The 27208-nt window shown below is 36.7% G+C and overlaps 1 protein-coding gene across 2 annotated transcripts in view; it reads right to left on the bottom strand.

The window, feature by feature from the left end:
• The window catches only part of COL28A1 (collagen type XXVIII alpha 1 chain), a 67940-nt gene that overhangs the window by 16327 nt on the left and 24405 nt on the right, over positions 1-27208 (bottom strand). For both annotated transcript variants that reach the window (XM_026842785.1, XM_026842787.1), the window contains exons 14-26: positions 27051-27119; positions 26073-26141; positions 24423-24491; positions 23649-23717; positions 22209-22277; positions 21136-21207; positions 19173-19241; positions 18511-18582; positions 17806-17874; positions 14956-15024; positions 10886-10954; positions 8710-8778; positions 782-850 (exon numbers count right to left, since the gene is read on the bottom strand). In XM_026842785.1, the coding sequence (XP_026698586.1) occupies positions 782-850; positions 8710-8778; positions 10886-10954; positions 14956-15024; positions 17806-17874; positions 18511-18582; positions 19173-19241; positions 21136-21207; positions 22209-22277; positions 23649-23717; positions 24423-24491; positions 26073-26141; positions 27051-27119 (903 nt within the window). The remainder of the gene's footprint in view (positions 1-781; positions 851-8709; positions 8779-10885; positions 10955-14955; positions 15025-17805; positions 17875-18510; positions 18583-19172; positions 19242-21135; positions 21208-22208; positions 22278-23648; positions 23718-24422; positions 24492-26072; positions 26142-27050; positions 27120-27208) is intronic.

Genomic DNA, 27208 nt, shown 5'->3' with positions numbered 1-27208 from the left:
TCGCTCACTGCATTTCTGTAACAGGTTCGTAATAGTAATGTTTCTCCATTCAGATACTACTTTATTCAAAATGGCAATGGAGACTTCTGTTAATCTCTGCTAAGGAAATCACAGAAAAAAAATACAAAGGCTATTTTAAACTTAAATTAAAATGGAGAAATATACACAATGTTTCTCCCTATTGCCTTTGTAAAAATAATTGATGGATACATCTATAATAAAAAAATCCAGGCATGCATTGAATTCCATTTCTTAGCAGTATGTCTTTTTTGAATTATAAATCACTTCAGTGGAGGAAGGAAAAAATTGTCCAGATGTTGTATGCTGGCTGCTTATAGAATTAACATTTTGTTTTCATGTTTTGTTCCTAATGGTTTTACTAATGAAATTAATTGGATTCAATTTCATTGAGCAAAAGTTACAAATATAAAATTAACATTTAACAGATTTTCCACCACAAAAGAATCTCTTGGAAACAGAATAGTTACAAACAGAAGAAATGCATCATTTAACTAATTTATCAGCCTGATAGTTCTGTTCAGTTTCCAGCTGTAATCTCACAAAGTTTAGCTACAAATGCAATTCTCATCCAGTTAGTATTTCTTCCTAATCTGCTTGGTAGAAGTGTATGGTTAGTGCACATGTTTTATGCTTGATTTCTCCTGCAGTTGCACCATTGTAAATCAAGAACTGATGAAGATATTTTGGTGTCTGAGAGATCAGAGTCTGGCAGCCTGCATCACAAAAGAACACAAAAACTTCAGCATGGCATCGTACCAACCTTGGGACCAACTAGTCCGCTTCCCTTTGGCCCTGGGGGCCCAGGATAGCCTCTCATTCCACGGTCTCCCTGAAAATAGTCACAGAAATGTCAGTAGTTTATCACCTATTAACTGTTACATCTTTCATCCACTTACAAAGCAGTCACTCAAACTACTGAGTTTAAACAACAAAACGTTTCATGCATAAACAGATGCTTTATAGATAGATATTAAAAAACAACAACAACAACAACAACAAATCCAGGCATCTACATTATTTAAGCTCTAGGTGAAGAACATTATTCCCCAAGCAAAGGTCCACATGATAAAAATCAACAACCAATTTAGGACTCTAATTCGCAAATTTATCAGCTACAGTAGGAAAAGAAAAGCAAACTCATTTGGAAATAACAGTTTTTCCCATCATGTTCTGCAAGGGCTTATCAGGATGGACAGTAAATTTACTAGTGGGACACAACAGTGATCAAGCCCTTTACTTGATACTGTGCTTGTTCTGAAACTAGAGACATTTAATTTCCAGAACTGTCAAACTAATGTGGTTATGAAAACTAAATGAATTTTAACAACATTGATGTAGAACAAAAAGAACAGCCCTTTCTTTGTTTTCTTAAAAAGCCTTAATGCATATATCTTTAGCTTGATTTCTTAAGGAAATGAGGCTTAAGTGATTGTGTTTCTGCTTGTCTGTGTTAGTCCTTGTGTTAGTGCTTGTGTTTCTGCTTGTCTGTGTTAGTCCTCCTTTTTCTCCCAATATATTTTGAACTCATCAGTTGATTCAGCCAAATCTATCAGAAATGTAGAGGCCTTGAGCATACTAATTTTTAGACAGTTTTGGTGATAATTGGAGGCTGGGTAAAGGAGAGCAATTCAATTTATGCTTTTAGTGGGGAAAAAAATTCAGAGGGGGTTCATCCCTTAACTATCAGGCAGACAGAAATCAGCAGCTGGCTGGCCAGGGGGAATGTGGGATATGCTGGGCACGGTGCTGCGTCTCATGCTGTAGACAAGCCCAAGCGAAGCAAATGGGGGTCAGGAGACATTACTGGTAACGGGAAGGCATTGGGACATAAGAGGCAGTTTTGTTTTCCTCAGTCCATAACTGTACAAGTGAGGTAATAGGCACACATTCAGCACATGATCACTAGAAAACTCCCATCAGTTTGAAACGAAAAAAGAAATCTATAACTGATAAATTAAAGATGCAGAAAATCCTGAATCGGGTTAAGCAAACATCCCCAAACCTATGCCTGTGCAGGCAAATGCAAAAGAAAGAAATGTTCTGATAAGCTACTGATCATCCAATATATTAACAACACAGACAAGAAGAAAATGTATTTCTTGACAAAATAAAAAATATCATTGTAAAAACTCTTAATTGTACTTGGTTTTGCAATCAGAAATGCTGTAGAAATGGCTGTGACTGCAGAGGGAGCATTCTAACTAGGAGAAAGGTGCAAGTATGAATCACACAAATCACAGATGACACTTGAGTTGTGGTAGGTGAAAAGAAACAACATCTCAAACTGATTAAAAAGGAAGGAAACAAAAATACAGAATCTTTTACTGACTTCCTTTCTGGAAGGAATGTGTGCAGTCAATATAACAACTGCTTTTAGGTGAAATGCTCAAGGTTCAATATCTAGCAAGATACCACTCCAATCTGTGTTTTTTATATATGGCTGTTGTATTCTCATGCTAAGTTCCAACATATGTGCTATTTATGTAAATATATTAAGGCTTAAACTATGCTCAGGTTTGATGGATTTGGAGAGGTGAGAACTCTGAATCTAAAGGCTAAGGCTTAGACTGAGTTTATAATGCTTTCCTTCTTGATGTAACATTTGGCTTCTGAATTTATTTTCAACTCCTCTTTCTTCCAAAGCACTGGAGACTGGCCAATTTGAGTCAGGACACAGGCATGGTACATGGACGCTCTTAGCTTTAAACTGGTGTATCAAGCTCCTTGGGTTAAACTGATCACCATGTTCAGTCAGGAGGAAATTTCTCCCTTAGATTTGATCAGAAATGGGAGTTTGTTGTTTTCATCTAGTCTGGTTTGGAAAAGGGAATTAAAGAGAGAGATACTCTTTTTAGTAATGTTCTTCAGATGATTTGAGGCTTTTGTATCCCACCTATCCTGCTGATGCAAAGAGCCAAGATACTGGCAATGCCCTTGAACTTTTTGTCATTTTTTTCCCCAAAAAAATTCTAGCTATAAACTCTTAAACATTACAGTCTTAAGTACTCAAAGAATGTATCGCTTAAGTCTGGTACATGGTGCTGGGAAATGCCCCTCTGCAGTGAGATGAATGGTACGATATTCTTGATCTTTTAAAACATGCCTGGTTTCTCAGTTCCCCCTGCAATGCGTTTTCTTACAATTAGCTTGAGATTGTCAGGAAAAGCTGAGAGTCTAGGCAAATGTAGCCATCTATTATTAAAAGAATAATTATCGGTCCTCAGTGTTCCCACAAACCAAAATACAACCTTAAGCTGTTTGTAGGAAAACTCTTCATGAGCAGAAGTTGCACAGAAGAATCCAAGCCTTCCTCTGAAACCTGCCAGAGTTGCCAGAGCTAGGAAGTGGATATACAGATAAGACTTAGCATTATAAGGTTTTTTAAAGAGATTCTGGGCTGCTGTGGCCTGTGAAAGCCTGTAAGCTGCTGTGATGGAAGCTGAATGGGAGGTTACCAAAGAATTAAATGATTCCTTATGGTCCAGTATCCAATATACCTACAACCTGCTCTTAGACCAGCCCTGACCAAAAAGAGCATAAAGGTGACTTGCAGTCATCTGTCTCTTCCTCCCATGGGTAACACATTCTTACACAGGGTCGTTGCAGGTGAAGGATCGAATTTTAGCCTCACATGCTTAGTTAATACCAGATGTCTCAGTGAAAAGCTCTTTTGTAGAGCTTTGTAGTAATCCTCAAAGTTTCTGTATTTCTTGGCTTAGAGAAAAAGACTTTTATTTTGCTTTATGAGTTGCAAAGTGGAGCAGCTCTGTTTTCTAAGGTGTGACACTAAACTGTCCTCCAAGGAATTCATTTCAAGAAGGATTAGTCCTGTTCTTTGATGAGGTCTAATTTATTTCCTGTATTGTGCTTGTAGACAAGCTTGTCACCATCAGCAAAACAGTGAACTAGAAAAACACCACTGCAACAAGACATAAAGAGCTGAGTCAAGACAGTGTAAAGTATGGGATTCCGATGTCTATTCCCTACCATGTGTTCAAGCAAATTCATTAAATGACCTAATGGTCACGTGAAAAAAATCTTGGCTTCCAAATATAGACACCCCATTTACTGTGAAGCATTTATATTTGATACTGAAATATACAACAGGCACTGCAATACTCTCTTCAGTGAGACCTGGCAGATATAACAGTATTTGTAAGAAGAACAGACTAAAAAAAAAAAGACTTTGCATCTCTACTTTCCACCTTTTAGTTGAAATAAAGAGGGTCCCTGCTGCAAAAGTTATTTATATTGCAACTGGATGCAATCCAAATGTTCATGCACTAGGGACTACACTAGGGGTTTTAATAATCCTTCTGCTATCCAGTTACTGAGAGTGAAGCTCGCTTTATTTCTAGTGCTGGGCTCTTGCTCTTGAATGTCTGTAACCCACCTCCTAGTTGGCAACAGTGCTTTTAAATCAATTTTTTTATTATATTCTGACATTATGTGCTTCTGTTTTAATGCTACAGAAAACAGGGTGCTGCCAGGATTGAATGCAGACCACATGTTCCAATTTTGTTTTCATGTGAATTTGACCTCTGATACATAAAATTCCTATCTAGCAGTGTGCACATATGTGAGCCATTTCTGAAAGTGGGGAGAACAGAGCTCTGATTCAGCTGAGTGGAACATTCCTATATAATGATACTCAAAGGAATTTCAAATTAACTACTGTGTAAATTTATAAGTCTCTTTTATCAAAGAAATGTTCTTTTCTATAGGCAGAAATTCGTGCTGTTCTTCTTATATTCATTTTTTTATGTTGAAGAGATGAGACGTAGCCAGTGTACTTACATTTTATTTGAAAAAATATATGATTGTCCATTTTATGAACTAAGTTCTGTGGAAATTCTTGCAATTCAAGTGAATTGTTTTTTCCTTGTGGCACCTTTGCTACCAGAAGTTATGTAGAGACTAAGGATTAAAAAAACTATATAAGCAAACAGGAGAAAAAAAAATCAGGTAGGCAGAAGAAATGTTTATAACCTTAGGGTTTTGGTTTTTTTTTTCCAGTGTACTCTACACCATGTCTAGTGTGCACTAAATCACAGATGTTATAGATGTTATCTATTCAGATATAATAGATATTATCTACTCAGATAATGCATGCTTTGGTGCAGCAGTCGCACACTGCAAAAGTTACGGTTGCTCACCATTTATAGAAGGAATAAGCATTTTCCCCCGTAGGATTAATGCACCAATCTAGGTGCATCTTAAAGAAGAAATCAGATGGTTTTAATTCTTGGGGTTTTTTTTAAATTTTCTGACAGAGACTGTTAGAAAAGCACTACACTGAGCAGCCAGATTTGAAAGACAATGTTGCCCTGTGACACAATCAAATCCGTAGATCCACACAAAACTTTTCATACAAAATTTGATGTGAACACAATTTGCCCTAATTGTGTTATGTTACTTGCAAAGATATCTACTCTCCAGGGTTCTTTGAAATACAATTCCTCCTAGAACAAGATGCCACTTCTCCATAACCCATGGATATGGTGCATTCTGAATCTACCCCACAACTGGTTATTGTGAGCAGAAACCTCTGCTTGACAGGCAGCTTCTAACTCTATGTGTCCATCAACAAATAGTACTACAGGCCCAATAGCAGTGAATTTGCAGCCTGATATTTACACTGTATGCAATGTGAGGAGACCTGCCTGCTCTGTTCCTGTGAACTGATCACCCAGTGCGAGAAGTGCATCAAGAGCACGTCCAGATTAGATCGTCTAGTTTAGCTTCATCTGAAGGAAATCCATTGCCTGGGCTGTGGAACTGCTCAGACCTCTTTTCAGTCTGGAACCCGAAGCACAGTAAATGGGTCCACTGGGAGATTCAGTTCCACAGCACATTTTTGATCCAGCCTAAAACACCCATGCAGATCACCCAAGTTTATGCTGCCTGAACTCAGCGGCTGCCTGAACTCAGCAGATGCTGAGGTCTTGCTCTCTAGGCTGTATCACACCCAGCTCCCACAGACACAGGAGGCTCTCTTCTAGCAGCCTTAAAACACAGCTTCCTTTGCATCCATGGTTTTCAAAAATTGGTTCTTATAATCAAGCTACCTAAGTCTGACAATTTTTGTGACAATGCAGATGACTTAATTGAAATGAGGAAGATAATTTTAATTTACCTGACACCCCTGATCAGACCTGAAATTGTCAGAAAACACATGAGAATAGTGATAACAATTTATCAGTTTGTCTTTGCCTAATCTTTTGCTGGCTTCTTTATAGATAACGGATTAGGATGAGTTTCTGTTACTAGATATTCCATTTTACTATTTCCTGTCATAATTAAATACTATTAAATTATAAGACCCTCACCTCTTGGTCACAGCTATTTCACTTTTGATCAGTCAAATTCAGGTTGAAGTAGTGGGCCTGTTGCCAAATTCATTATTAATTGGTAATGTTCAACTAACACAGCACAGGTCATATTCTTCCACAAAAAGATACTGCCAATAAACTCCTTTGCTAGTACCATGAATATACTTCAGCCCACAGAACTGGAGTGATGGTAATACTTCCTATGCTGTTCATGGGTGGAGAAGAGTGACAAGGAAGATCTAATATCTTTATAAAGTAATATGAACAATTTACTTCAACTGGCAGTGATTTACATTACTTAGAGATGAAAGTAAAAACTGTTTAGTACAATAGCTAATGTATGATTTAAATATATATGCTATTATACCACAAGACTTACAGTGGTTTAAGAGTAATTGCGATAAAAAGGCTAGATCCCATGTTCTCCCCTGCAAGAACTGGATATATTTTCCTTTACTTTCTGCTTTTATCTCCTCCTCTCTAATGCATTTTATGATACTATATTGTACTTCCATCATTCATGATCTGGGTTGAAACTTTCCTGATAATTATGCAGCCAAAGAATTGCTTGTCCCAGTGATTACATAAATTAATGATTATAAGAACAAAAGGAACTTGTGATCCACTTTTTGATCTCTCATATAAGCCAGGCACTATGATTTTCCTAAGTGCATTTCTGTATACCTTGTATATTTGTGATACAGAAATACAACCACTAACGTTGATTATAAAAACTGAAGTTGTGAGAAATTTTACTGCAATTATTCTAGTTGTTTCCTTTTACTTACAAAACCCCAATAAAATCCTTTATTTTCATTTTGGATTCAACTCAGATTTATTTATATTAAACCCCTATATTCCCACTGAAATTCTGATTTATATTTCTGAGGTTTTTAATCTTTCAGCCACGGCATCAGTGTGAGAGGTCATTTTATTTGATCACCTGACATGACCTTCCCATTCCTTTTCTTTGGGAAACTACTGCTTTCCAGTATTATGTATTTAAGAAGCAAGGAGGAATTCCAGACATAAAAATTCCCCCAGACATTCTGTAGTCATGTTAGTTTTTTATCAATATCTGCCTTAATAATTTCATACAAGATTCTAGGGTTTTAATGAAATGTTCTTCTGTAGTACCAAGACAAATGTCTTAAAAGATCATATTATATTAAGTCTGATACCTCTATTTGGAAAAGATATAATCTCATATAAAAAATCTAATTAGTTTAACCATATGTATTTTCTGTAAGTCTGTATTGAATAAGATAATTGGAATGACTTTTAGTTCTTTGGTAGTTTGTGTCAGGGGCCAGACCTTGCATTACTTTATGTGAAATGTCTTGCACTGATAAGCAGTAATTCAGAAAAGCCAGGTTTCCCAGACCCCATTGTCAGGCCACTCTGTGGTCATTCTAAGATCAGATCATTTTAAGGATTAATGTCTTTCAGTTTTCCCTTTATTGTGGATATGTTTTTAAGAGGTTATTGTAGTTGTTTATTTTAAATGGGAATTCTCATGTTCTGGGAACTGAAGTTGAAAGTTCCTCCTGTTTGGGAAAAAGCTTGTTTGGACAATATTTATTTTGCTTTCTCTTGCAACAGGCTGCCTGTTTCCTATTTCACATATGTAACAAGGCAATCATTAATAAAACCACTCTGTGGGATACTTTAAAGCAATTTCTTGTATGATTTCAGTCTTAAGGCCCTTTTATCCAACTTTTTATAAGACAGTAGTTACAATGTGACTTTTAGGTGATTACATTCTACTTAGAACTTTATAACACTTTGTCTATTCTGTATTTTATGAAAAAAAAATTTGGAAGTTTCAGTTTTGTATTCCTAATCCCTTTAACAGTTTCATTTTTTGCTTTTGTTTCTTTTTCTGCCAAATTTTGCCTCTAAACTAATTTTTAATTTTAGATGAATGTTTATAGTCTTCTCTTAGGAATACATTTCTAGAAACTTTAAAAACATCGCACTAGTTCCATGTCACCAACATTTCCCCTGACTCCTCTGAGGCCTTGTTCCTTGCACTTTTGAAGGAGAAAGGAAGTGCATAATTATTAGGCAAATAGGCAATCTGCCTGTGTTGGATTCTGACTTCCACATGGAAACTCCAGCACCTAGAAACATCCTGGGTCTTTGGATGTACAGAAAACCTGCAGATTTGCATTAGATCTGGGGATTAAAGAAAGAACTGGTTTGTATCTATGACAGCAGAGAAGTCTATTGCAAGCTTTTCTTCTAACTGAAATGGAAAGTGAGAGATGAGATTGCAGCATTTTGTCATATATAGGCCATTCTAATCTAATGCATTTTTTCTAGTCAGATGCATGTACTACCACTGTACAAGTACCTTTGGTCCAGTATCTCCCACGCCTTTCGGGCCTGCTGGTCCTGGGGGGCCTGCTGGTCCTGGAGGTCCCTGGTACAGCAGAGGAATAAAGCATGTCAGTAGTTGTCCTAAAGGAAGAGTACTTGGATTCTTCAACAAAGAAGATACTTTAAGCAACAGTTACTATTCTCTTTGGTTTTGCTGTGTTTTGTCAAATTCTTCACATTTTCAATGTGCACTGAGCAAGAGTCATCCTCAGTTCCAGGTGGAAACCTGAAAAAACTGGCCAGAGTGGTGGAAAGAGTAGAGCACTGGAGTTCTCAGCTCAGAGAAACCAGTAAGAAAGCAGACATTGCTTCATGATTCATACACTGCAGACAATACACACCTGGGGTACCAGCAATAACCAGAAAAATTTGAGGGTTGGGTAACCCTAACATACTTTGGTGTATTTTTGTTTGATAGTCTGCTCTCCTGAACTCCCTGCTCAAACTGTCACAGCCACTTCAGCTGCCCTTCATCCTGCTGGAGGCATCCCCAGCCTCCCTTTCAGCATTCATAGGGCCATCTTTGCCCCATCATGCTGCAGACAGGTACACAAATCTTGTCCATGCCTGCCAGCAGTTTACAAAGTTGGTCCTTCCAGATCATGGGGCATGGAAAGGTGGCCTGAGAAGGGGAAAGATGCACGCTACAGCACAACAGAACCTTCACATATTTCAAGGACATGTACTACTCATGTGGTAGGGAGAAACACAACCAGCTTTTGCTGAAGCCTGAGACTGAGCTGCAGAGAAGCCTGACTCTTATGGCAGTTGCAGATGGGAATCCTAGAATAGACATGATTTCAGGAATACTACTGCAGCACAAAGGTTTTTTTTTTTTAATTGTTTAGTCACTACTAGAAATGCAGGAAGTGCATACAGGTAAGCTAGTCATCCTGTGACTGGGCAGACTACAACCAGCATTTATGTAGTTTTATTATTCAGTGCCAAACTAGGCTTCTCTTGAATTCTTTGATTAATTGGAAATGAAAAGTTTTCAGCTTCTCATTGACCTCTTTGATTCTGTGCCTACCAATACTTCTTTTTCATACAGTTTAAACAGACAACTTGTAAAGCTGAAAACTTCAGTTCCTATGAGGCATTTTAAGGCCTAGTAAAAGTTCGTCAGTCATCTATTTGCATCACTGCCTTCTTGATGACTGCCTTTGCATTTGCTTTTCGTTTTTATTTTGAATGACAGAAAGGTTTTTTCATTTGTTCACATGTCCTCTGTTTAATGCGTCTGGGTCTGTTACTGGCACTCCTTGGCCCTCCAAAGAGTCTTGAGCTGATCTAGTGTCCCTGTGTGCTGTAAAATGTGACAGGTACATGACATTACACCAGGAAATCTGAGTGAATGCCCTCTGAACTAATTCTGATCCCAAAGGATCTTCCCAGAATCAGTTTGAATGATAGGAAATTGGAGCTGAGCCGTGACTTATTTGAAATCACTTGGGTCCCACCTCACTGTATTTGGAAATGCCTTTGTGGTTGTAGTTTAAAATAAAGCTGGATTACAGACATAAAGAAAATAGTGCTAATGGAAGTTTGACATGTGGTAGTTGAAGGATGGTAACAGTATTTTCATCTTCTAGTGAAAGGTTGGTCAAACATGTCTGTGTGGCTTTGGATGTCTGAAATTAGGATGATATGCCCTTGTAATGGAATGTGCCAGCTGGAATACTCGGGCACTAACCCCCTCTGGAGCTAACCATCAGAAAAGAAAAGGGGGAGGAGATTTTAAAAAAAAGAGGATGCAACACCCCAGTATGAAAAGCAGCCGAAAACCCAAGGAATTGAAGGCTGCAAGATTTGGCCAAGCAGATGTTATTAGTGATCTTGATCAAAGAACAGTAAAGAAAACAGAGGGAGGGAAGGAGGGAAAGAAAAGAAATCAAAGCAGTGATTTTATTAAATATGTATGATCAGTCATGAAGATTTTTATGGAATTACATGGTATCTCTTTCATGATGCTGAAATGAGAACAGTTTATATCTCGTTCCAACAGCCTGTAGAACTGGCACTGTATCTAGGACAGGAAAGGACATCAAAATATGTATGAAATATTAAACTAGCTGAAGGATGAAAGAGAATATTCATTTTTTTTTTTTTTTTTTTCAAAACAGAAAGTACAGTATTAAAATTGTACTTACAGCTTCACCTTTGTGGCCATCGCCTTTTGGTCCACGGGGTCCAGGTAGTCCAGGTAGTCCCGGGTCACCCTAAATACAAAATAGTAAGTCAGGCATTGTAAGAAATGTAAGGAAATTATTTAATATCCTTTTGGAAATATAGAACAACAGCTTTGCTTGCAAATCTCAGAAATTTTTGTGCTTTATTATGATCGCTTCAGTTGATCAAATTAAGATTTCAGGAGAATGGGAGTTCTCATTATGAAATTATGAATTTCTAGATTTGTCGTTGCAGAGAGAAATCTTCAGAACATTGATTTTATCTTCAGCAAATACAAAGTGAAATTTATTTTTAAAAAGTTAAACTTTTATGACTTCGGTGGTAAGTCCTGACATTTTAAAAATGAATTTAGCAATACTGAAACGTAATATGCCAGCCTTAAATTATCACATGCTGCACATATTGCGTTTCCAGGTAATCACATTGGTTCTTTCTTACAGTGAAGCAAAACTGCATTCTTCAAGGGAAAGAAGTAAAAGAAAGAAACAGAACCAGTTATAAGAAATACATCATTTCTCTAAGTTTAGCCTAAAATGCTCTGTATCAGGAGACAATCACTCTTTCTGTTGATGCTTCCACTGACTCCCACTAAAGATTTGTGCATCTGCAAAACCTCAATGCTTCCTTTCACAACCAGAAGAGAAGCAAATAGCAATTTTTTCCTCTTCCCTCATTCCAGTGATCATTTTCCTGACATTTAATGAGAAAATTAACCAAGCTTGCAATAGGCTGTTCTTCACATAACCAAGAAAGAAAACATATTTTGAGATATCCCTCAAGATACGCTGGCAGTCTGTACTGTAGATGCTCAAATGACAGCAGCGCCAACTGCTCATCCTTATTGTGACTTGTAGGTTGCACATCCACACCACTCCTAAGTATACAGCCATACATGGAGAAGTGTATACCCTTCGCTCAGTCCCACAGAACAAAGAAATGTAAATGGACTCTCCTGTAGAGTGTTGGAGGGTCAGTTGTTAATATACATAAAGATAATATATCCTGAAGAATAATTGCATACAAATAGCAAAAATTTCCCTGTCTATACAAGTAAAAATAAATAGCTAGAAAAAAGAAACTACAAACAACTGAAAATTGTTGTTTCATCAGTGCATGGTGCCTGGAAATTTCTGCAATAACATAATGCTTCAAGAAACCAAGAATGGAGTCCTGATAGCTCAGATCTCAGCAGCTGGTCTATGCAAGTACAGTGTCCATGACTGGAGAACAAACCAACTTATATTCTAGTTAGATATCCAACAAAAACAGACTTCAGGTCCAAATTTCCCATTCTATGAACATCTCTACCACAGACACAAGCAATCAGCTCTTAACTAATTTAGCCGTGTCAAGGAAAAATAAAAGAGCTGTTTTGGGTCTCCTAACGATATACATCACAGGTTTAGGTTGTAAGTGAATGAAGAAAGACAAGTTAGACTCAATGTTCTGGTTAAGATGAAACCCTGAAACCACTTCAAGATGGAATTTCACACAGAGATGCCAGCATGCCTTATGCTACATAAAATTGTATGAATCTCTCATATTCTCCGGACCAGAGAGATAGTTTCACTGGAAGACTTTAAACGCAACCTGACCACCATCAGCCCAGGAAGATGTTTCTTCATGTTTCCTAATTTTCAAATGATGGAATTCTGATCCAGTTCTGTGAAAATTTAACCAATGAGTGTGCTTCTAGTTCATAAACAGCTTTATAAGCGAAAGCCAATTTTACCTCTTCCTCATTCTTAATATCCATGCTTCTAAAATTACGGATAAAATGAGAAATGTTTTAGAAATGTATTTTTATTTAACAACAAAGGAAACCATGGATCATGAGTTCATCTCTATTTTTACTTCTAATTTCACTACAGTAAAAACCAGTCAAACAGATGTTTTCATTTAATTTTAGCAGACCATTCTAAATACCAAATACATTTTAACACATTCTCTTTTGTAAGAATTAGGATTTTTGTCAAGTGGCTGGTTTTGCCATCAGTAACACAGCTATAAATCTACTTAAATCAAATCTATGGCCAAATCTGCTGTAAGAAACAGTTCTCTAGAACAGATTATGTAATTTTTTTTTAATAGCTGCATCGAAAATACACAATAGATGGCCCAGGAGGTATTCTGTGATTACTGCTTCCCACAGTTTTGTGGGGTCTGGAGAAGATGGTCACAGTGACTCACTCTAAGTCAGTGCACTGGTAACAAGGCAAGTCTCATTTATGTCACAGATGGCATACTGAATTAATTAATCAATCTACTTTGCCAGCTTTTCCAGGGCAGGTTTTAAAGTAATTTTCTGAAGCAGTAATATAGAGATAGCTGCTTCTACACTCTTTCAAACAAAACCAACCAACAAAACAAACAAGATAAACAGAATAAACATAAATCTTGTGTCCATAATCATTGCTACGAAAAATACACCAACTGCTATAATCAAAACCTAAATAAGTATATGACTGGACAATTAAGTCATGTTCATCACTTCTTTTTATAAGAAAGACAGAGTGAAGTAACATTCTAGATTACAGACAAATAAATTTAGAGTTTTTGAAAATTCAAAAATAAAAGCTACTGAATGCATGTGGATCAATGTGCTATTCAGCATCCTCTGATAAGTGTACTGGTATAAGTTTGTCAAGCCAGAAGTAAAGTATTATTGGTATTCCTAAGATGTTATCACACAAAAGTTACTGCATCAAGTTACTTTATTTTGAAGTACATTGTGTTAGGTACACATAAACTAATTAGTCTCTAAATTTGGGTCTATCAACTCTATTCCCAAGAAGTTAAACAGTGGAATCAAGTGGAACTTTTTATGGGCAAACATGGTAAATGTGAGGAAAAAAAAAAAGAGGTTTACTAAGAAGGTTCCTGATTTCAGTCTGGAAAGAAGATCACAAGAATGGTACCTTTCCCAAACACTGAAGGAAGTCTTTCTGAATTATTCCCTTATCAAAAGTGGCAGAAAGTTTATAGAAAGTTTCAACCCAGATCATGACTGCTAGAGTACAACATGATATCAAAAAATGCCTTAGAAGGGAGGAGGTGAAAGCTGCAAAGTAAAAGGAAATATATATCCAGTTTTTGCAGTAGAGGACTTGTGATCTGTTCTAAGGACTGTGCTTTTCAGTTTGTTCTTAAATGTAGAAAGGTGAGTGGCACTGTTTTCTAACAATGTCATATTGTTATGATTAGTTAAATGAAAGGCAATTCCAAGGACTTGAGGAAAAACCCTACTTAAGGGTTTGAGTATTTTGCTGATAAAATATCAGACAAAATTCCATGCTAACTGTAATGCATTATGTAAGGAGAAAAGGCAGTCATAACTTTAGGTACATAACTGTTGTCCTGAACTACTATTACCACTTAAGAAACAGGGAAGATAGAACCATTCTTTGAAAAGGTCTCTGGTCTTTCACTTATGTGTTGATCTTGCCACTTAACCACTAAAAGGCTCAAACAATGAGCAAGCAATCCTGCTACAGACTAATGTGCTCCATTCTTCGTGCTGAAGTTAAAAATGTAAAGGATATAACCAAGTAAATTCTATTCTGTAACTTATATGCATATAAGTACTTCTAAAAGATCTATTTTTTGAATTCTTTATTTTGGGTCTTTCTTACGTTTTTGAATGTGCAATGTTGGTAATACTGAAACACCACCGTTAAAATAACTAATACCTCTCAGTTTATACTCAGTAAAGAGCATATTGTCCATACAAAGGTATAAAAGACCACATAAAATAATGGATGGTGGAGATGAATTTGAAGAGCTGCCTTCCTTATGATGACTTCCTGAGGGAAGTTTGCAGGGTGAGGTGCACTGGTCTAGTTATTCAATCCATTTTTTGTTTCTTCTTCAAAAAGATAGTAAGTTTATATTTAAAAATAGACTTAACACGGAATGATGGAAATGGTCATTTACTTTCCTGAGAAAGTTGTTCAAGTGGTTTCAACATTTTAATGAGTTTTGCATATGTTTCATGTTTCATTATTTTCCATCTTTGTGTATAAACTCCTACCATTGGTCCCATTATTGAATTTCCATTAATTCCATCCTCTCCCGGTGGCCCCTTGGGTCCTGGATCCCCCTATCAAAAAAGAAACAAATTCAAAACCATATCAATTATTTTTGGTTTTAATTTCCAAAGTTTTACAGAAAACAAGTATTCAATTCTTTCTGGCAGTGACAATTACTGAACTAGGTATTATGAAATCAATATTTCTAGAAGAAGGTTTTACTACTATGATTCTGACCTCTCATACTTTTGCTTCTCTGCAACTTTGTCAGAGTTTGTTCTCCCTTGATGAATAACTTGATGGCTTTAGTTTTCAACTGAAGGTTGAGTATCATAATTCAGATTCAGTGGCCAGATTCATCTGTGGCTTCTGCCTGCTTTTGCCCACATGAGCAAGGCTGCATAACCTTATTTCTGCCAGAGCACACAAAGCACAGCAAAGAAATTCTAAGACAAGTGCTGACACAGAGTATGATTAGAAAGGCTACAGATGCAATGGCACAGCACTTCAAAAGGGCAAGATCCACAGTCTGAAGACCCAAGGAGAAACCCGAGTTTTTCCTCAAGTATTACCCAGTATAACTGTTTTGTAATCTTAGCTCTGTCAGTGGCTTTCCTGGAAAGCAATCGGGCTTAGAATTGAAGTTCCTGGTATTATCCCTTCATAGAGCAAAATTTGTCTCCTTCTACTGTTTATTCTATGGCAACAGATGTTTTACTTTATATTAAGGATCTTAAAAGGAAATTCCATTTTCAGTGAAACTTTTGCAATTTTTAACACCAGTGAGAAGGACAGGCAGTATTTCAAGAAACATTCACTAGGGAATGCAGATCAAATATTCAATCAAAACCACCAAGGAGCTGTAATCATGAGAAAGGAATATGACAAAAACCAGCTATCTAATGTTACTGTCTCCATATTAGTAGCAGCATAATGGTTGTCAAGAGAAATAAAACTCTAGTCCCAAATGTGAGTGTGGCTTATGATAAATACATTTCCAGAGGACACAACCATGACTGCCCAGGAGTTAAGACCTCTAGCAATCACCCACTACTACATCAAATACTTAGAGATGTACTGAAAAGACCTCAGACCATGATAACTCCCAGCTTTGAAAACATTCTGATTCCCTGCATTAGAAATTTATAATGTCTGGCTTCACTACTGCAGATACCAGGATGTTTCAAGAACACAGTTAATAGTAATCATTGTACTTTCCAAAGTGGAGAGAGAAAACGGACCTGTTTAGCCTGCTACATTATTAAGCAATTGTCAGGAACATAGCAGATATTTCTTTAAACAAAGAAATTATTATGGAGCTAAAACACCAAAGTTAAACCAAAGTTTTGTATATTTTCTAAAATATAATACAAATTGTCTTCTCACATCAGCCACTGCACATAAAAGCCCTTATCTAAAATTTAGTAAAGAGTTTGGGAAAACTCCTACAGATTCCAGTAGAATTTGGATCATGGCCAGACTGCTATGAAAGTGATATGAACTGCACTGAAGAGAATAAAATCAGAGTGAAAAAGGCAATAAAATCTACAAAGTTTTTCTTTTTCAGCATGAACTTTATCAATAAACAATCCTGAATCACTTGCTGGTTTATTCAAAAATGTTGCAGTAACCAGGAAAATGTGAAGGGAGACCAGTGTAGTGAAACCTGTCTTTGTACAAGGTATCACTACTTCGTAGTGATAAGCATGCTACTTCTATTTTCCTAATGATATTATTACACTTTTAAACCAATATAAGAGATATGAGCACCCCAATATCCTCTCCTTCCTTCCTCCCTCCCTCCCTTCTCTGTAGATGCATTTTTACTCCAGGTATACCCTGAGCTTTTTGTGTTCTCTTCTTCCTTCCTCCTCCATGCACACACAAGTCCAAACCACATCCTAGCCCTCTGTGATGTCCTGTTGTCAGGCTGAAGAGTACCTTGTATGTACAATATCTACATGTGCTTGTGTGTGTGGGCACATATATTTTTAATGAAAAAGAAAAATGGGGATGAAATAACTTCAGAGAAATACGGTGTACATGACTAATTTCTCTACCCTAAAAACTATCACCAAAGCTGAAGAGCATAAATTGAAGTTAACTGATTAATCAGTTAACTGATGTTATGAAAGCAGCACCTATTTTATTCTTAAAATAAAAATGGGGCAGTAGTAAATTTTTAAATGTTTTTAAAACCTTCAAAGTTAGCTTTACTGTTGCTGAATCCACTTATTTTACTCATCAAGACAAGTCCCACTCATTTCCCATACATTTTCCTCATATGGAAAATGAGGTGGATATAGCTCTAGCTATCTCATATATGACAATTTAAAGTAGTATCTACAGGCCAGCTCTTCACTTGGAAGTGATATATAAACATTCATCTCCAAAAATCATCTAGTTCACCATGTAACTCCCTAGAAATATACATAGACACGTTTCTGCAGGGATTTACTGCCACATTCAGGAAATCTTTAGTCTAAGAAACAAAATGCATAGCAAATTTTGAAAAAAAAAAAAAAAAAAAGACGACTTGAAAGTGATTAATTTCATAGGAGGGGCCAAAACACAACAGAAATGTAATGGATTTTTTTTAAACAAATTTAATCATCTTAACAAATGGTTTCAGAAGCCAATAACATGTACCAAGTTCAGCATCCTGTTAAAGCGCCCCTAAACTCTTTGTTAATTTTTATACTTTTCAGTCCTTATTTCTAAAATTCAGTCATCTTTGTTACTACAACAAGGAATTTTAACTTCTTTAACTTATATTCTTTTAGTTTTGACAGAAACTTGCAATAAAAATTTTCCAATCACTGGTCTCCAGCAAACACATATCAGATAATCACCTTTGGTCCAGCAGGTCCCTGAATAGATGATCCAGCGACACCAGGTGGTCCTCTCTCTCCGGGTTCACCCTGTTACAAAATGGTATCATCTAGATTTAAACAGACAGTTTAATTTTCTGCGCAAGTAGCAAAAAGTTTTTTCAGCACTTTATATTATAAAAATATCTACAGTACAGATCTACCTAAAAAATAGACAATATGTAGGAAAAAACATAAATCCATTTACTGTTCTTGTGAAAGTTGGTCCAAGTTTCACATTTTAGATATCTATTGGTTGAACCATGTATTAGATATTTTAATTAATTCTTTGTGTTTGGCTAACAAAGCCAATGGAATAATCAGAACACTAGTATTATTTGAATTTCCTTATCATTCAAAGTGACACATACTCACAAAATACTATAAAAGAAAGGTAATATTTCAAAGTAAAAATTTGCTAAGTGCTTATGGTTAGAATCACTTGGGCAACTTCACTGTCTCAGTGCTTCTGCATAACTACAAGGTCTGTATATATATGTTTAGCTATTTTTTTTGTCCTTGGGACTTTTGTGTCATTCAGAACAGAGGATGGAAATATTTCTGCTTTTCCTTTGTTCTGTTAAGTCTCCAAGCATCAGATACTTGACAAATTTGCACATTACATAAATTCCATAGAATCTTTTATAAAATACAAACTGAAGAATTACCCTGGAGGAACAAGCTTACTTTTGGTCCAGGTGGGCCTTGTCCTCCTTGATTACCAATCATTCCTTTGGATCCTTTTTCTCCAGGGTCACCCTGATGAAAACAAACACTTTTTTTCCAATCACAGCAAAGATTTATTCACAACTGGGAGATGATACACAAATAACCAAAACCATGACAATAATGATGCCCACAATTAGAGAAGTATCTAGATGCTCCACTCCAGCTGAAATCCCACTTAGTTCTAAAATCTCCCCCAAATGTCCTAAATTTAACTAGGTGGGAGATAAATGCTGTCTGTCTAATAATACATCTTTCCAGGCTTTTAATTTCATATTTAGATATCTAACTGGTCACCTAATTTCTCCTAGCTCTTTCTCTCCCCTTGTCAGCATACTGAGATAATTTGCCTCCTCTTAACTTTAATAAAAACTCTGCACTTAATTTTTAGGAAATCTCTACTGTCCAATTAACTTTAGGGTCTATGTTTATAATCTGATTTTGCTGCACTTGTTCAGGCTAAGGAACATATCAATCTCTCTTAAATCCTTTTAGATCATCAGTTAAAATATAGTTGCTTCATAAGATATAATGAATGAAAAAACAGGCCAAAATCGGAGCTCTTATAAAATAGGTCCTTCTAAAGTTTGCAGTATTTCTCCTGTGTCCATGTGAAGCCATACCTTCTGGCCAACGTCTCCTTTGCCAGGGGGTCCTTCTGGGCCTCTTGGACCTTGATCTCCCTTTTCCCCCTAACAGAGATTAAATGGTTAATTAATTTTCATGTAACTAATTTTATTGAATCAATACACTTATGAGAAACAATGCTTGCATAAACACTTTTCCAAAAACATTAGTAAATATCTCTTCGGGGATTTTTTCTGGGGAAAAAAGTATTCAGTCTTCTTAAAACCCTTCCACCCTCCTGCAATCATATTGCTTATTTTCACAGATATTTTTAATAGTGCCATTTGCAATTGCATCAATCTTTTGTAGGAGGAATTGCATGCATATACACATATGAGGAAGAGAAATGCTTGCAAAGTTAAGAAAAACAATATTTAAGAAGCAGTAATTTTAGGCAACTCTGTAGCCAAAGGCCAGTCCAGGCTGCAAGTATCTGCCAGACACATTACTTCAAATAATTCACAAATAATCCACATAAAATATTCTATTAAGGAACATTATCTACAACATATTTATGCATGATGTAAACCAGATTAGTATATCAGAATACTTGTAGGTAATTCATAAAGTGAAAAGTAGATTAAAATGAAGTTTAAAATTCCATTTCTGATTTGATCTGTTGATGGAAGTGGCATTAGAGACCCTGCTGTCAATAGGCATCAGTTTGGATCCCACTTCTGTGAGACAGCTTCACACCTGTAAATAACTGCCGTAACATCACTGTGCTACTCACTGCAGGCATCAAGCTGTTGTTTGCACTGTCCTGGATACCCAAGGTAGCTGCTCAGTAGGAATATTTTCACTTATAAAGGATTACGACAGTGAAAGTGACAGCACTGTTGATCATCAGAATAAAGGCAATATGTAAGAGAAAAAAACCCCAGCATTCCTAAATACAGAAGCCATCTGTAACTTTAAGCCAACATTTACTCTTAATTCTGATGTTTCACTTCTGATACTCTGGGATCTTCATTTCTGAGCAATTATATAGTGGGTGATTTCAAGTTTTTAAAAAATAATTAAGCACCAACAAAAATGCTACATATTTTTCCACAGTGGAAGGCTCACTGCCTCAAGCTGTAGCTCATCAAACTGGTATTTGCACTGCCCTTGTAGATGAAAAAAATGTGAAGCTGCATTCTTAATAGATGTTTATTACAGCTATTCAGATATTTTTCTGATTAAAGAACTGCAGTCAAAAAATGCTGATTTGTTTACTCGGAATCACAATCAGTTCATCAGTTCTTCACGCTGGCCAGCTGCTGCCCTCATTTAAGAGCTGCACAGTAGCAGAGTTTGGAGGTGCCTGGACTCTCAGCAGCAATCCAACAATCAGCCCAAGAACTGAATTTTGCTCACTCAGCAGCTCATTCTATTTGTAAAGAGTAAAATTAAAAGCCTCCATTTAACTTACTCTATTTTAGGCACTTTGCTTTGCACCCCTCTAAATTCCTTTTGTTTGAATTTAAGCTTCTTTCTCCCAATGTGGCAGAGTTTCTCTTAAAATCTCAGAATTTCCCTTGGAAACAAGCAGCCCTGCTTTCAGCTGTTTGTGTCGGTTTCTGTACCAAGCTGACAGGTTTCAGCCACAGCTCACCACTCTGCTAGATGCCTTAAGTCACATCAGTTTGACCATGGCTTCTTGCTGTCAGGAAAAATCTGAACAGGCTGTAAGGAACGGGCTAAAGACACAAACTATCTGTTCTCCAAGGAGATCGTGAAATTTTGCAGTAGACAATAAGCCACAAAAGGCAGGGCAGCTAAATCAGTTGCAGATTCAGATGGTAGACACTGTTACTAAAGTTTGTTGGAAACATCTCAACCAGTCTAGTCCCTTTTCCCTGGCAAAAGTATTGGCACGTGCCCTCCTCCAGGATGAACTCCATTGCATATCTGCAAATGATGGTTTGCTGTTCTTTCATCTACACCTTTTACATGAGGTAAAATATATTTCCTTACCTTTTTCCCTGACTTCCCAGGATCTCCCTGCACCCCTCTCTCTCCTGGGAGTCCTGATTGACCTTTATCTCCCTTAAAGAAGCACAAATAATTATATCTGCATACTTCAATAAGTTCTTTATTCTGTAAAATGGATCCAATAGTGTGTTAAGATATTAACCAATGATATGCAATATTTTTGCTCAAAAGTCATTATTCCCAGTAAGTTAAATATTCTATAGAGCCAGTACTGTTTTCTACTCATACAATCTAAAATAATATTATTTTAAATTTCTTTCCAAGCTCCCCACCTACTTCTTAAATCTTGGTTTCGTATTAAATAAATTTACATTTATTCAGTGAGTAAAACATGATTGAATGCTGTTTGTTATTCTGTGCACAAGAAAAATATGATATAAATGTAATTTACTTGGGAATTCAAATATCTGGGTCTTAAGAAATGGTCACCCAAAAATGCCTGAATGGAGCTGCTGACTGGAGACTAACACCTTGCTGGTAGTACAAACTGGTCTAGGCATTAATTTTAAGCCTTGCCACAAAGAGTTGAAACTATCCATAGGAACTAGTTCTGCCAAGCACTTCTTCCAAGATCCTTGGAAAAATCACCAAAACCAAGATGTCTGTGTCATCTTACACAAGATTTTTGGAGCCCTACTTAAATCAATAAGGACATGGTATATAGTCTTCAAAATGGCAGCTGAGTTCAAAGCTTTAAGGTTTAACAGCTCTTCTAACATGCAGGCAGTATGACCACAAGTACACAGACTGCTTTTTGTTCAAATTATTGCAGAGGAACATTTCTAAAAGGCTTGGAAATACCTCAGCAGCTTAGAAAAGATGGGGGAAAACTCTGTTCCAGTTATGGTTGCAGTAATGATTTTAGAAGAAGGGGTGGGAGCTCTAGTGCAGCATTTTGAGATTAAAAGCTAAAACTGTGAAGAATAACTGTCACTGAAATTCCTTCTCATTTTGTTCATAGTAAATTTATACCAAAAAATCTTCACTTAGTTTATGAACTAGTGAGAGAATTAGAAGACCCTGTAAGGAGCGGTTAAAAATAAAAACAGGCTCACTTTAGATCCTCGTGAGCCAATTCCTGGAAGTCCTGGTTCTCCTTTTTGTCCACGCTCACCTTGTTGACCCTAGTAACAAAAAGTCTTTTGTTTAACAGAGGAACACAATTTAGCTTCATTCACTACTTGCGCTATTTCACTAACTGCTTTACACATGGAAGTGGACTTGATGATCCTTATGGGTCCCTTCCAACTTGAGACACTCTGTGATTCTAGGTGATCAAGTTTTCAGCCAAGCAGTTTTCAACTGGAAATTTCTGTTCTTTAAAAACCCCAGTAACTAGCAGGACTGCATATATTTTATATAACCTTGCAGTGAGCAGAAAGTCTAAGTGAATAATTACAATGTTCTCCTTTTTAGTACTTTTTTTTTCTTTTTTTTAACTGTATACCACTATATCAAAAACTCTTTGGTCATTGAATGAAAAGTGAGTCCAAATAAAGAAAAATCAGAACTTCTGCTTAAGAGAAAGTTTTACTCTCATGATTCTTCCTTCCTAAATAGTTCTAAACCAGTTAAAGAAATTGGAATTCCATTTTTCTATTTCGATTTTTAAAATACTTTTTCACAGTAGGAAAATTTTCCTCATACATAACATGTTTCACAGCTATCTGTTTTTCCCCACATTAATCATTGCTGCTGTACCTGCTACTTACATGCCAAAGAAATGCCCAGAAGAAAATGACTGTATTTCTTCCTGCTTTTGCTATAGTGACTAATGTCTTCTTTTTGTAAACCGAGGTGATTACAAAGCACACTTCTTTACAGTTCATCAGTTCATTCCACTTGCTCTCCTTAGTATTTCAGCAATTCCTTTTTTCTCCTCTTACGGTGCTCATCTGATCCTGTATCGCTAGAGGCTTGGGCTTTGACAGCAGTAATTGTTCACCTCACTTTCCTGTTCTTTCCCTACTTTCCCTCCTTCTGTGGTGCAGTGTCAGCTACTAAGTAAACTTAAGCTCCTTTTGCTCTCCTAGTGTTTCTATCTTTGGTTTTGGTTCTTTCTCATGATGGCCATGGAAGGTCAAAGGAGAGGCTGAAGGCATGGTGGGACAATCCTTAAGTCCCAGAACCATTGCTGGCTTACAGCTAAGTGGTTTGGTGTATTGCTTTACTTGAACACAATGTGTAAGTGGCACCAAACTAATTTGATGTAAACATGTCTGAAAGATACTTTGTTTATAAGTTCATGTTTAGAACCTAAAATCTACATTTGCAAAGGTTAAGGGCTGATGCTAAGCAGAAGCCATATACTCCATTTGGGCAACACCTTGATAACATGTATGGTTTTCCTTCAAAGAGTGAAAAATGAATTGCTATCTACAATGAAGAGCTGCATCTTCATCTCATCAAACACACTCTTGAAAAGCCTGCCAAAGACATGTTGCTTGTTGTTTCTTGCTGGTGCTATTTTAAAAAGACAATGTCTGAATCATTACCTTTGGGCCTGGCAGACCAAAACCTTTAGATCCTTTTGCCCCAGGGATTCCTTGTGGACCCTGTATACCCTACAAAGCAAAATAAATGAGTTAGTGCATTACACTCTTCCACATCTGAACATCACCATGTGTCCATCTTTCAGTTAATGATGATTTTCACATCTTTAAAACTATTTGTTTGCCTGTCCTAAGGCTTAGTTTTGACATCATTATTTAATATTTCCTTTGTCACTATACTGTGGATTTCACTGATGTATCCAAGCGTAATGACAATTACTGTTTGGGGAGAAAACAAATGGGAAGTGCCTCAGTATCTGCATCTAAGGCCTGATTCACTGGGATAGTATGATGGAAGCATGAACTCTTACCTTCTTTCCAAAAAACCCAAAACCAAAAATATCTTTTGGGATGTTTCAGTTTTTCTGTATCCAACTGCTAAAGGCTGTGTACAAGCTTCAAAGAGCTTGAAATTCAGAAATGGTGGATTCTTACCTTCTAAAACTCTTATCTATAGTATGTTATCATCCAAGCAATGCATCTGATTTATCTCCTGTGCAAATTATTATGCAGATTAGACCAAATTTCTGTTTGTCTGATCACTCGAATCAGTTGGAATCACATTTACAAGTTTTGCCTAAAGACTAGTCTGATAACTTTAAAATGAAAAATCACTGTGAGATTTTTAATGTCTTCATATCAAAATTAGAGCTCTGATAAAGTATAAAATCAAACCTACATGTAAATGTTCATTACATGTTCAAAATGTAGACTTACCTGGCTTCCTGGATTGCCTATTCCTGGTGGTCCTTCTGGGCCCTGTGGTCCTACTTGGCCTTGTTCACCCTACACAAAAAGTAATTTCTGAGACCTAAATCGCAACAATCCATGCTAGCTGATTAACATAGTTAAACAACACAGAGCAACAGTCCTCAAGCTGTATTATCTTGAAACTTGCTTCTTCTATTTGAATTAAATGTGTTTTGAATACCTGAAAGTCTGCCTATGGCAACTGATCTAATAAAAATAATATCCCTTCCTACCTACAAACTCTATCTCATTTATAACATCAGATGATCACAGCTGTAATTTTGTTATTAGAAGAATCCATATCTTATCTTTAGATATTGAGATTAATTTTAAAGATCTTATTGTACAGAAATAAACACAGTTTCTTGCACAACACTCAGAAGAAAAACTTGCAAGTGTAAACAGAACAGCTAGAGAGGATTTCTGAAAAATCTTTGTCATGTGGTATTGCAATGGTATTGTACAGCACTTGGGGAGGGAATAGAGGAATTATGGCAGAGGGAATTATGGGAATAGAGGAATATGAGGAGGTCATGTGGGTATTGGATGTGGCACAGACCCATGAAGGTGTCAAGGATGTGTGACACCAGTCCCTAGGAAAAAAAAACAACTAGTTTCACTTATGCCAGAAACACTTATTTACTGAAACGGTCCCAAATGCTTACTGTCCTGGCCATTGCTGCATTTTTCCTAAGGTAATAAGATGACTCATTCCTATGCAGATAACCAATTATCCTATGCAGATAACCATTTTTTCCTCTAATTAAGACCTTGAGCAAGATGGTCTGGCAGGTGCTCAGCAAGCATATCTCTCACAGACATGCCAAATCAGACCACACCACATCACCCAGGCTACTCTGAAGACTTTGGAGGGCCATTTGACCAGACAGTGAGATGAATAAATTCAAGTTAAACTTCCCACATCTGAGAAGCTCTCCCTGCTAAGCTGTCAAGAACTTTAGTTGGGAGTGCTGTCCTCGGGCAATGAGGACAGCAGGATTCATGGGGACAGGAAGGGACAACTGGCATTAGGAGAAGGGCTATGGCACTAAATCATGAGAAGGAAGATCTGGAGTCACTGCCTCTGCTGTATAGGACATCTGAGCATGTTGCTTCAGCCACTCTATGGAGATGCACAAGGTACAGGCTGGAATTTAATCAGGCCAAGGGAATTCAAATTGTTCTGGACCCATCTTTGGGGGACTGGGCACCAAAAAGCCAACAAATTTCAAAAGCCAGAGTGTTCCCTTGTCTGTTCCAGGTCCATTAGATTAGATGACTCAAAGAGGTTTCTACATTTTAAAAAATATTTAAATAAAATTTAAAATATTTTAAATATAATATTTCTGAAATAAATTTAGGAGGAAAAAAGTCTGTTTTTTCCCTGATACTCCCAGATGAATAGCATACAGTTCTTAGTGCTCTCAGTCAACATTAACAGGCTCAGCTACTTGTATAGATTGCAGCCTATGGAGTCACATAGAGTGGTGTAGCACAGTTCCTCAGATCCCAGGTAAAACATACCTTTATACTGTTGTGATATTGTGTGACTAATTCAGCATTAATTTAACTATAAATATAATTAACTATAGATATGATTACAAAAATATGCCTCACCTTGTCACCTTTGATTTGTTGTCCTTGCAGTCCAGGAGGACCAGCTGCACCTTTAGAGCCTTTTTCACCCTAGAAATATAGGACAGTTTTGTAACTATATTTGGGAATATATAAAGAACACCATCCCAGACAAACTGGTCATCAAAATGTGGATAATGAGTTAAAAAATATTCCTTCACAAATAAACAAGAAAAATAGTCAATGGAATTATCAGTGTTGGAGAAAAGCGATTCAGTTACAATTCACATGCTTCACCTGCACTTATTGTGTTGTTGAACATGAGACTTCAAAAGGAGAAAGTGAAATATAAGGAAGAAGGAAGATACATTCTGAAAATGTGATAGTATGTTCATGAGTCAGAGAGCAGTTCAGAAGCTGGTGCAAGGACACAACTAACATCTTTTCCATGAAAGGAAGAAAAATCTTCTTTGCTTAGAAGTTTGACTCTAGAGAATCTTGAAGCCACTAAAGAAGAGGGATACAGTTTGATGACAATCCCAGTTGTGATTAAATCATAAATCATTGCTTGTTTGTACTTACTTTTTTTTAAAAAAAAAGGAATGTTCACATATATTAACCTAGCAAGTGCCCTTCATGAGCTAACTGTCCATAGAGACTCATACAACCCATCCTGTAGTTTCCCAAAGTGGGAAGACAGAATGAAAACAGTTCCCAAAACTTTTCTTCCAATATAGAACATAAACAGCTAAGTAGCCTTACAGAAGACAATTTATCTCATTAATCCTACCAAAATAAGGTATCTTATTAAACATATAAGTAAGGGAATCATAGTTACTACTCTTAGAAGAACTGTGCAACATTTTTGTAATTATCTTGATAGAGTTTCTGAACTCGGATATTCCAAGATCACAGTGATTCAGAAGACCAAGGTCCATCAACTGACATACCAGTGGAATGATCAGTGATCTTAAGTAACTTAGACGTTACTGCAAATTTGGCTCAAATTGTTAAAAGTACCTTTTGGCCCTGAATGCCCTCTCCTGGTAGACCTTTCTCACCTGGCGGACCGTCAGGACCAGGTGGTCCCTATAAGAAAAGAAAAATATATTCAGACTATATCAGCAATTCAATTTTTTATTGACATTTTGTCTAACTTGCTAGTGTAGGTTCTTGCA

The sequence above is a fragment of the Athene cunicularia genome (assembly GCF_003259725.1).
Source record: "Athene cunicularia isolate RWA chromosome 2 unlocalized genomic scaffold, athCun1 chr2_part1, whole genome shotgun sequence".
Lineage (NCBI taxonomy): Eukaryota > Metazoa > Chordata > Aves > Strigiformes > Strigidae > Athene > Athene cunicularia.
This window is presented reverse-complemented; position numbering and strand designations above follow the sequence as displayed.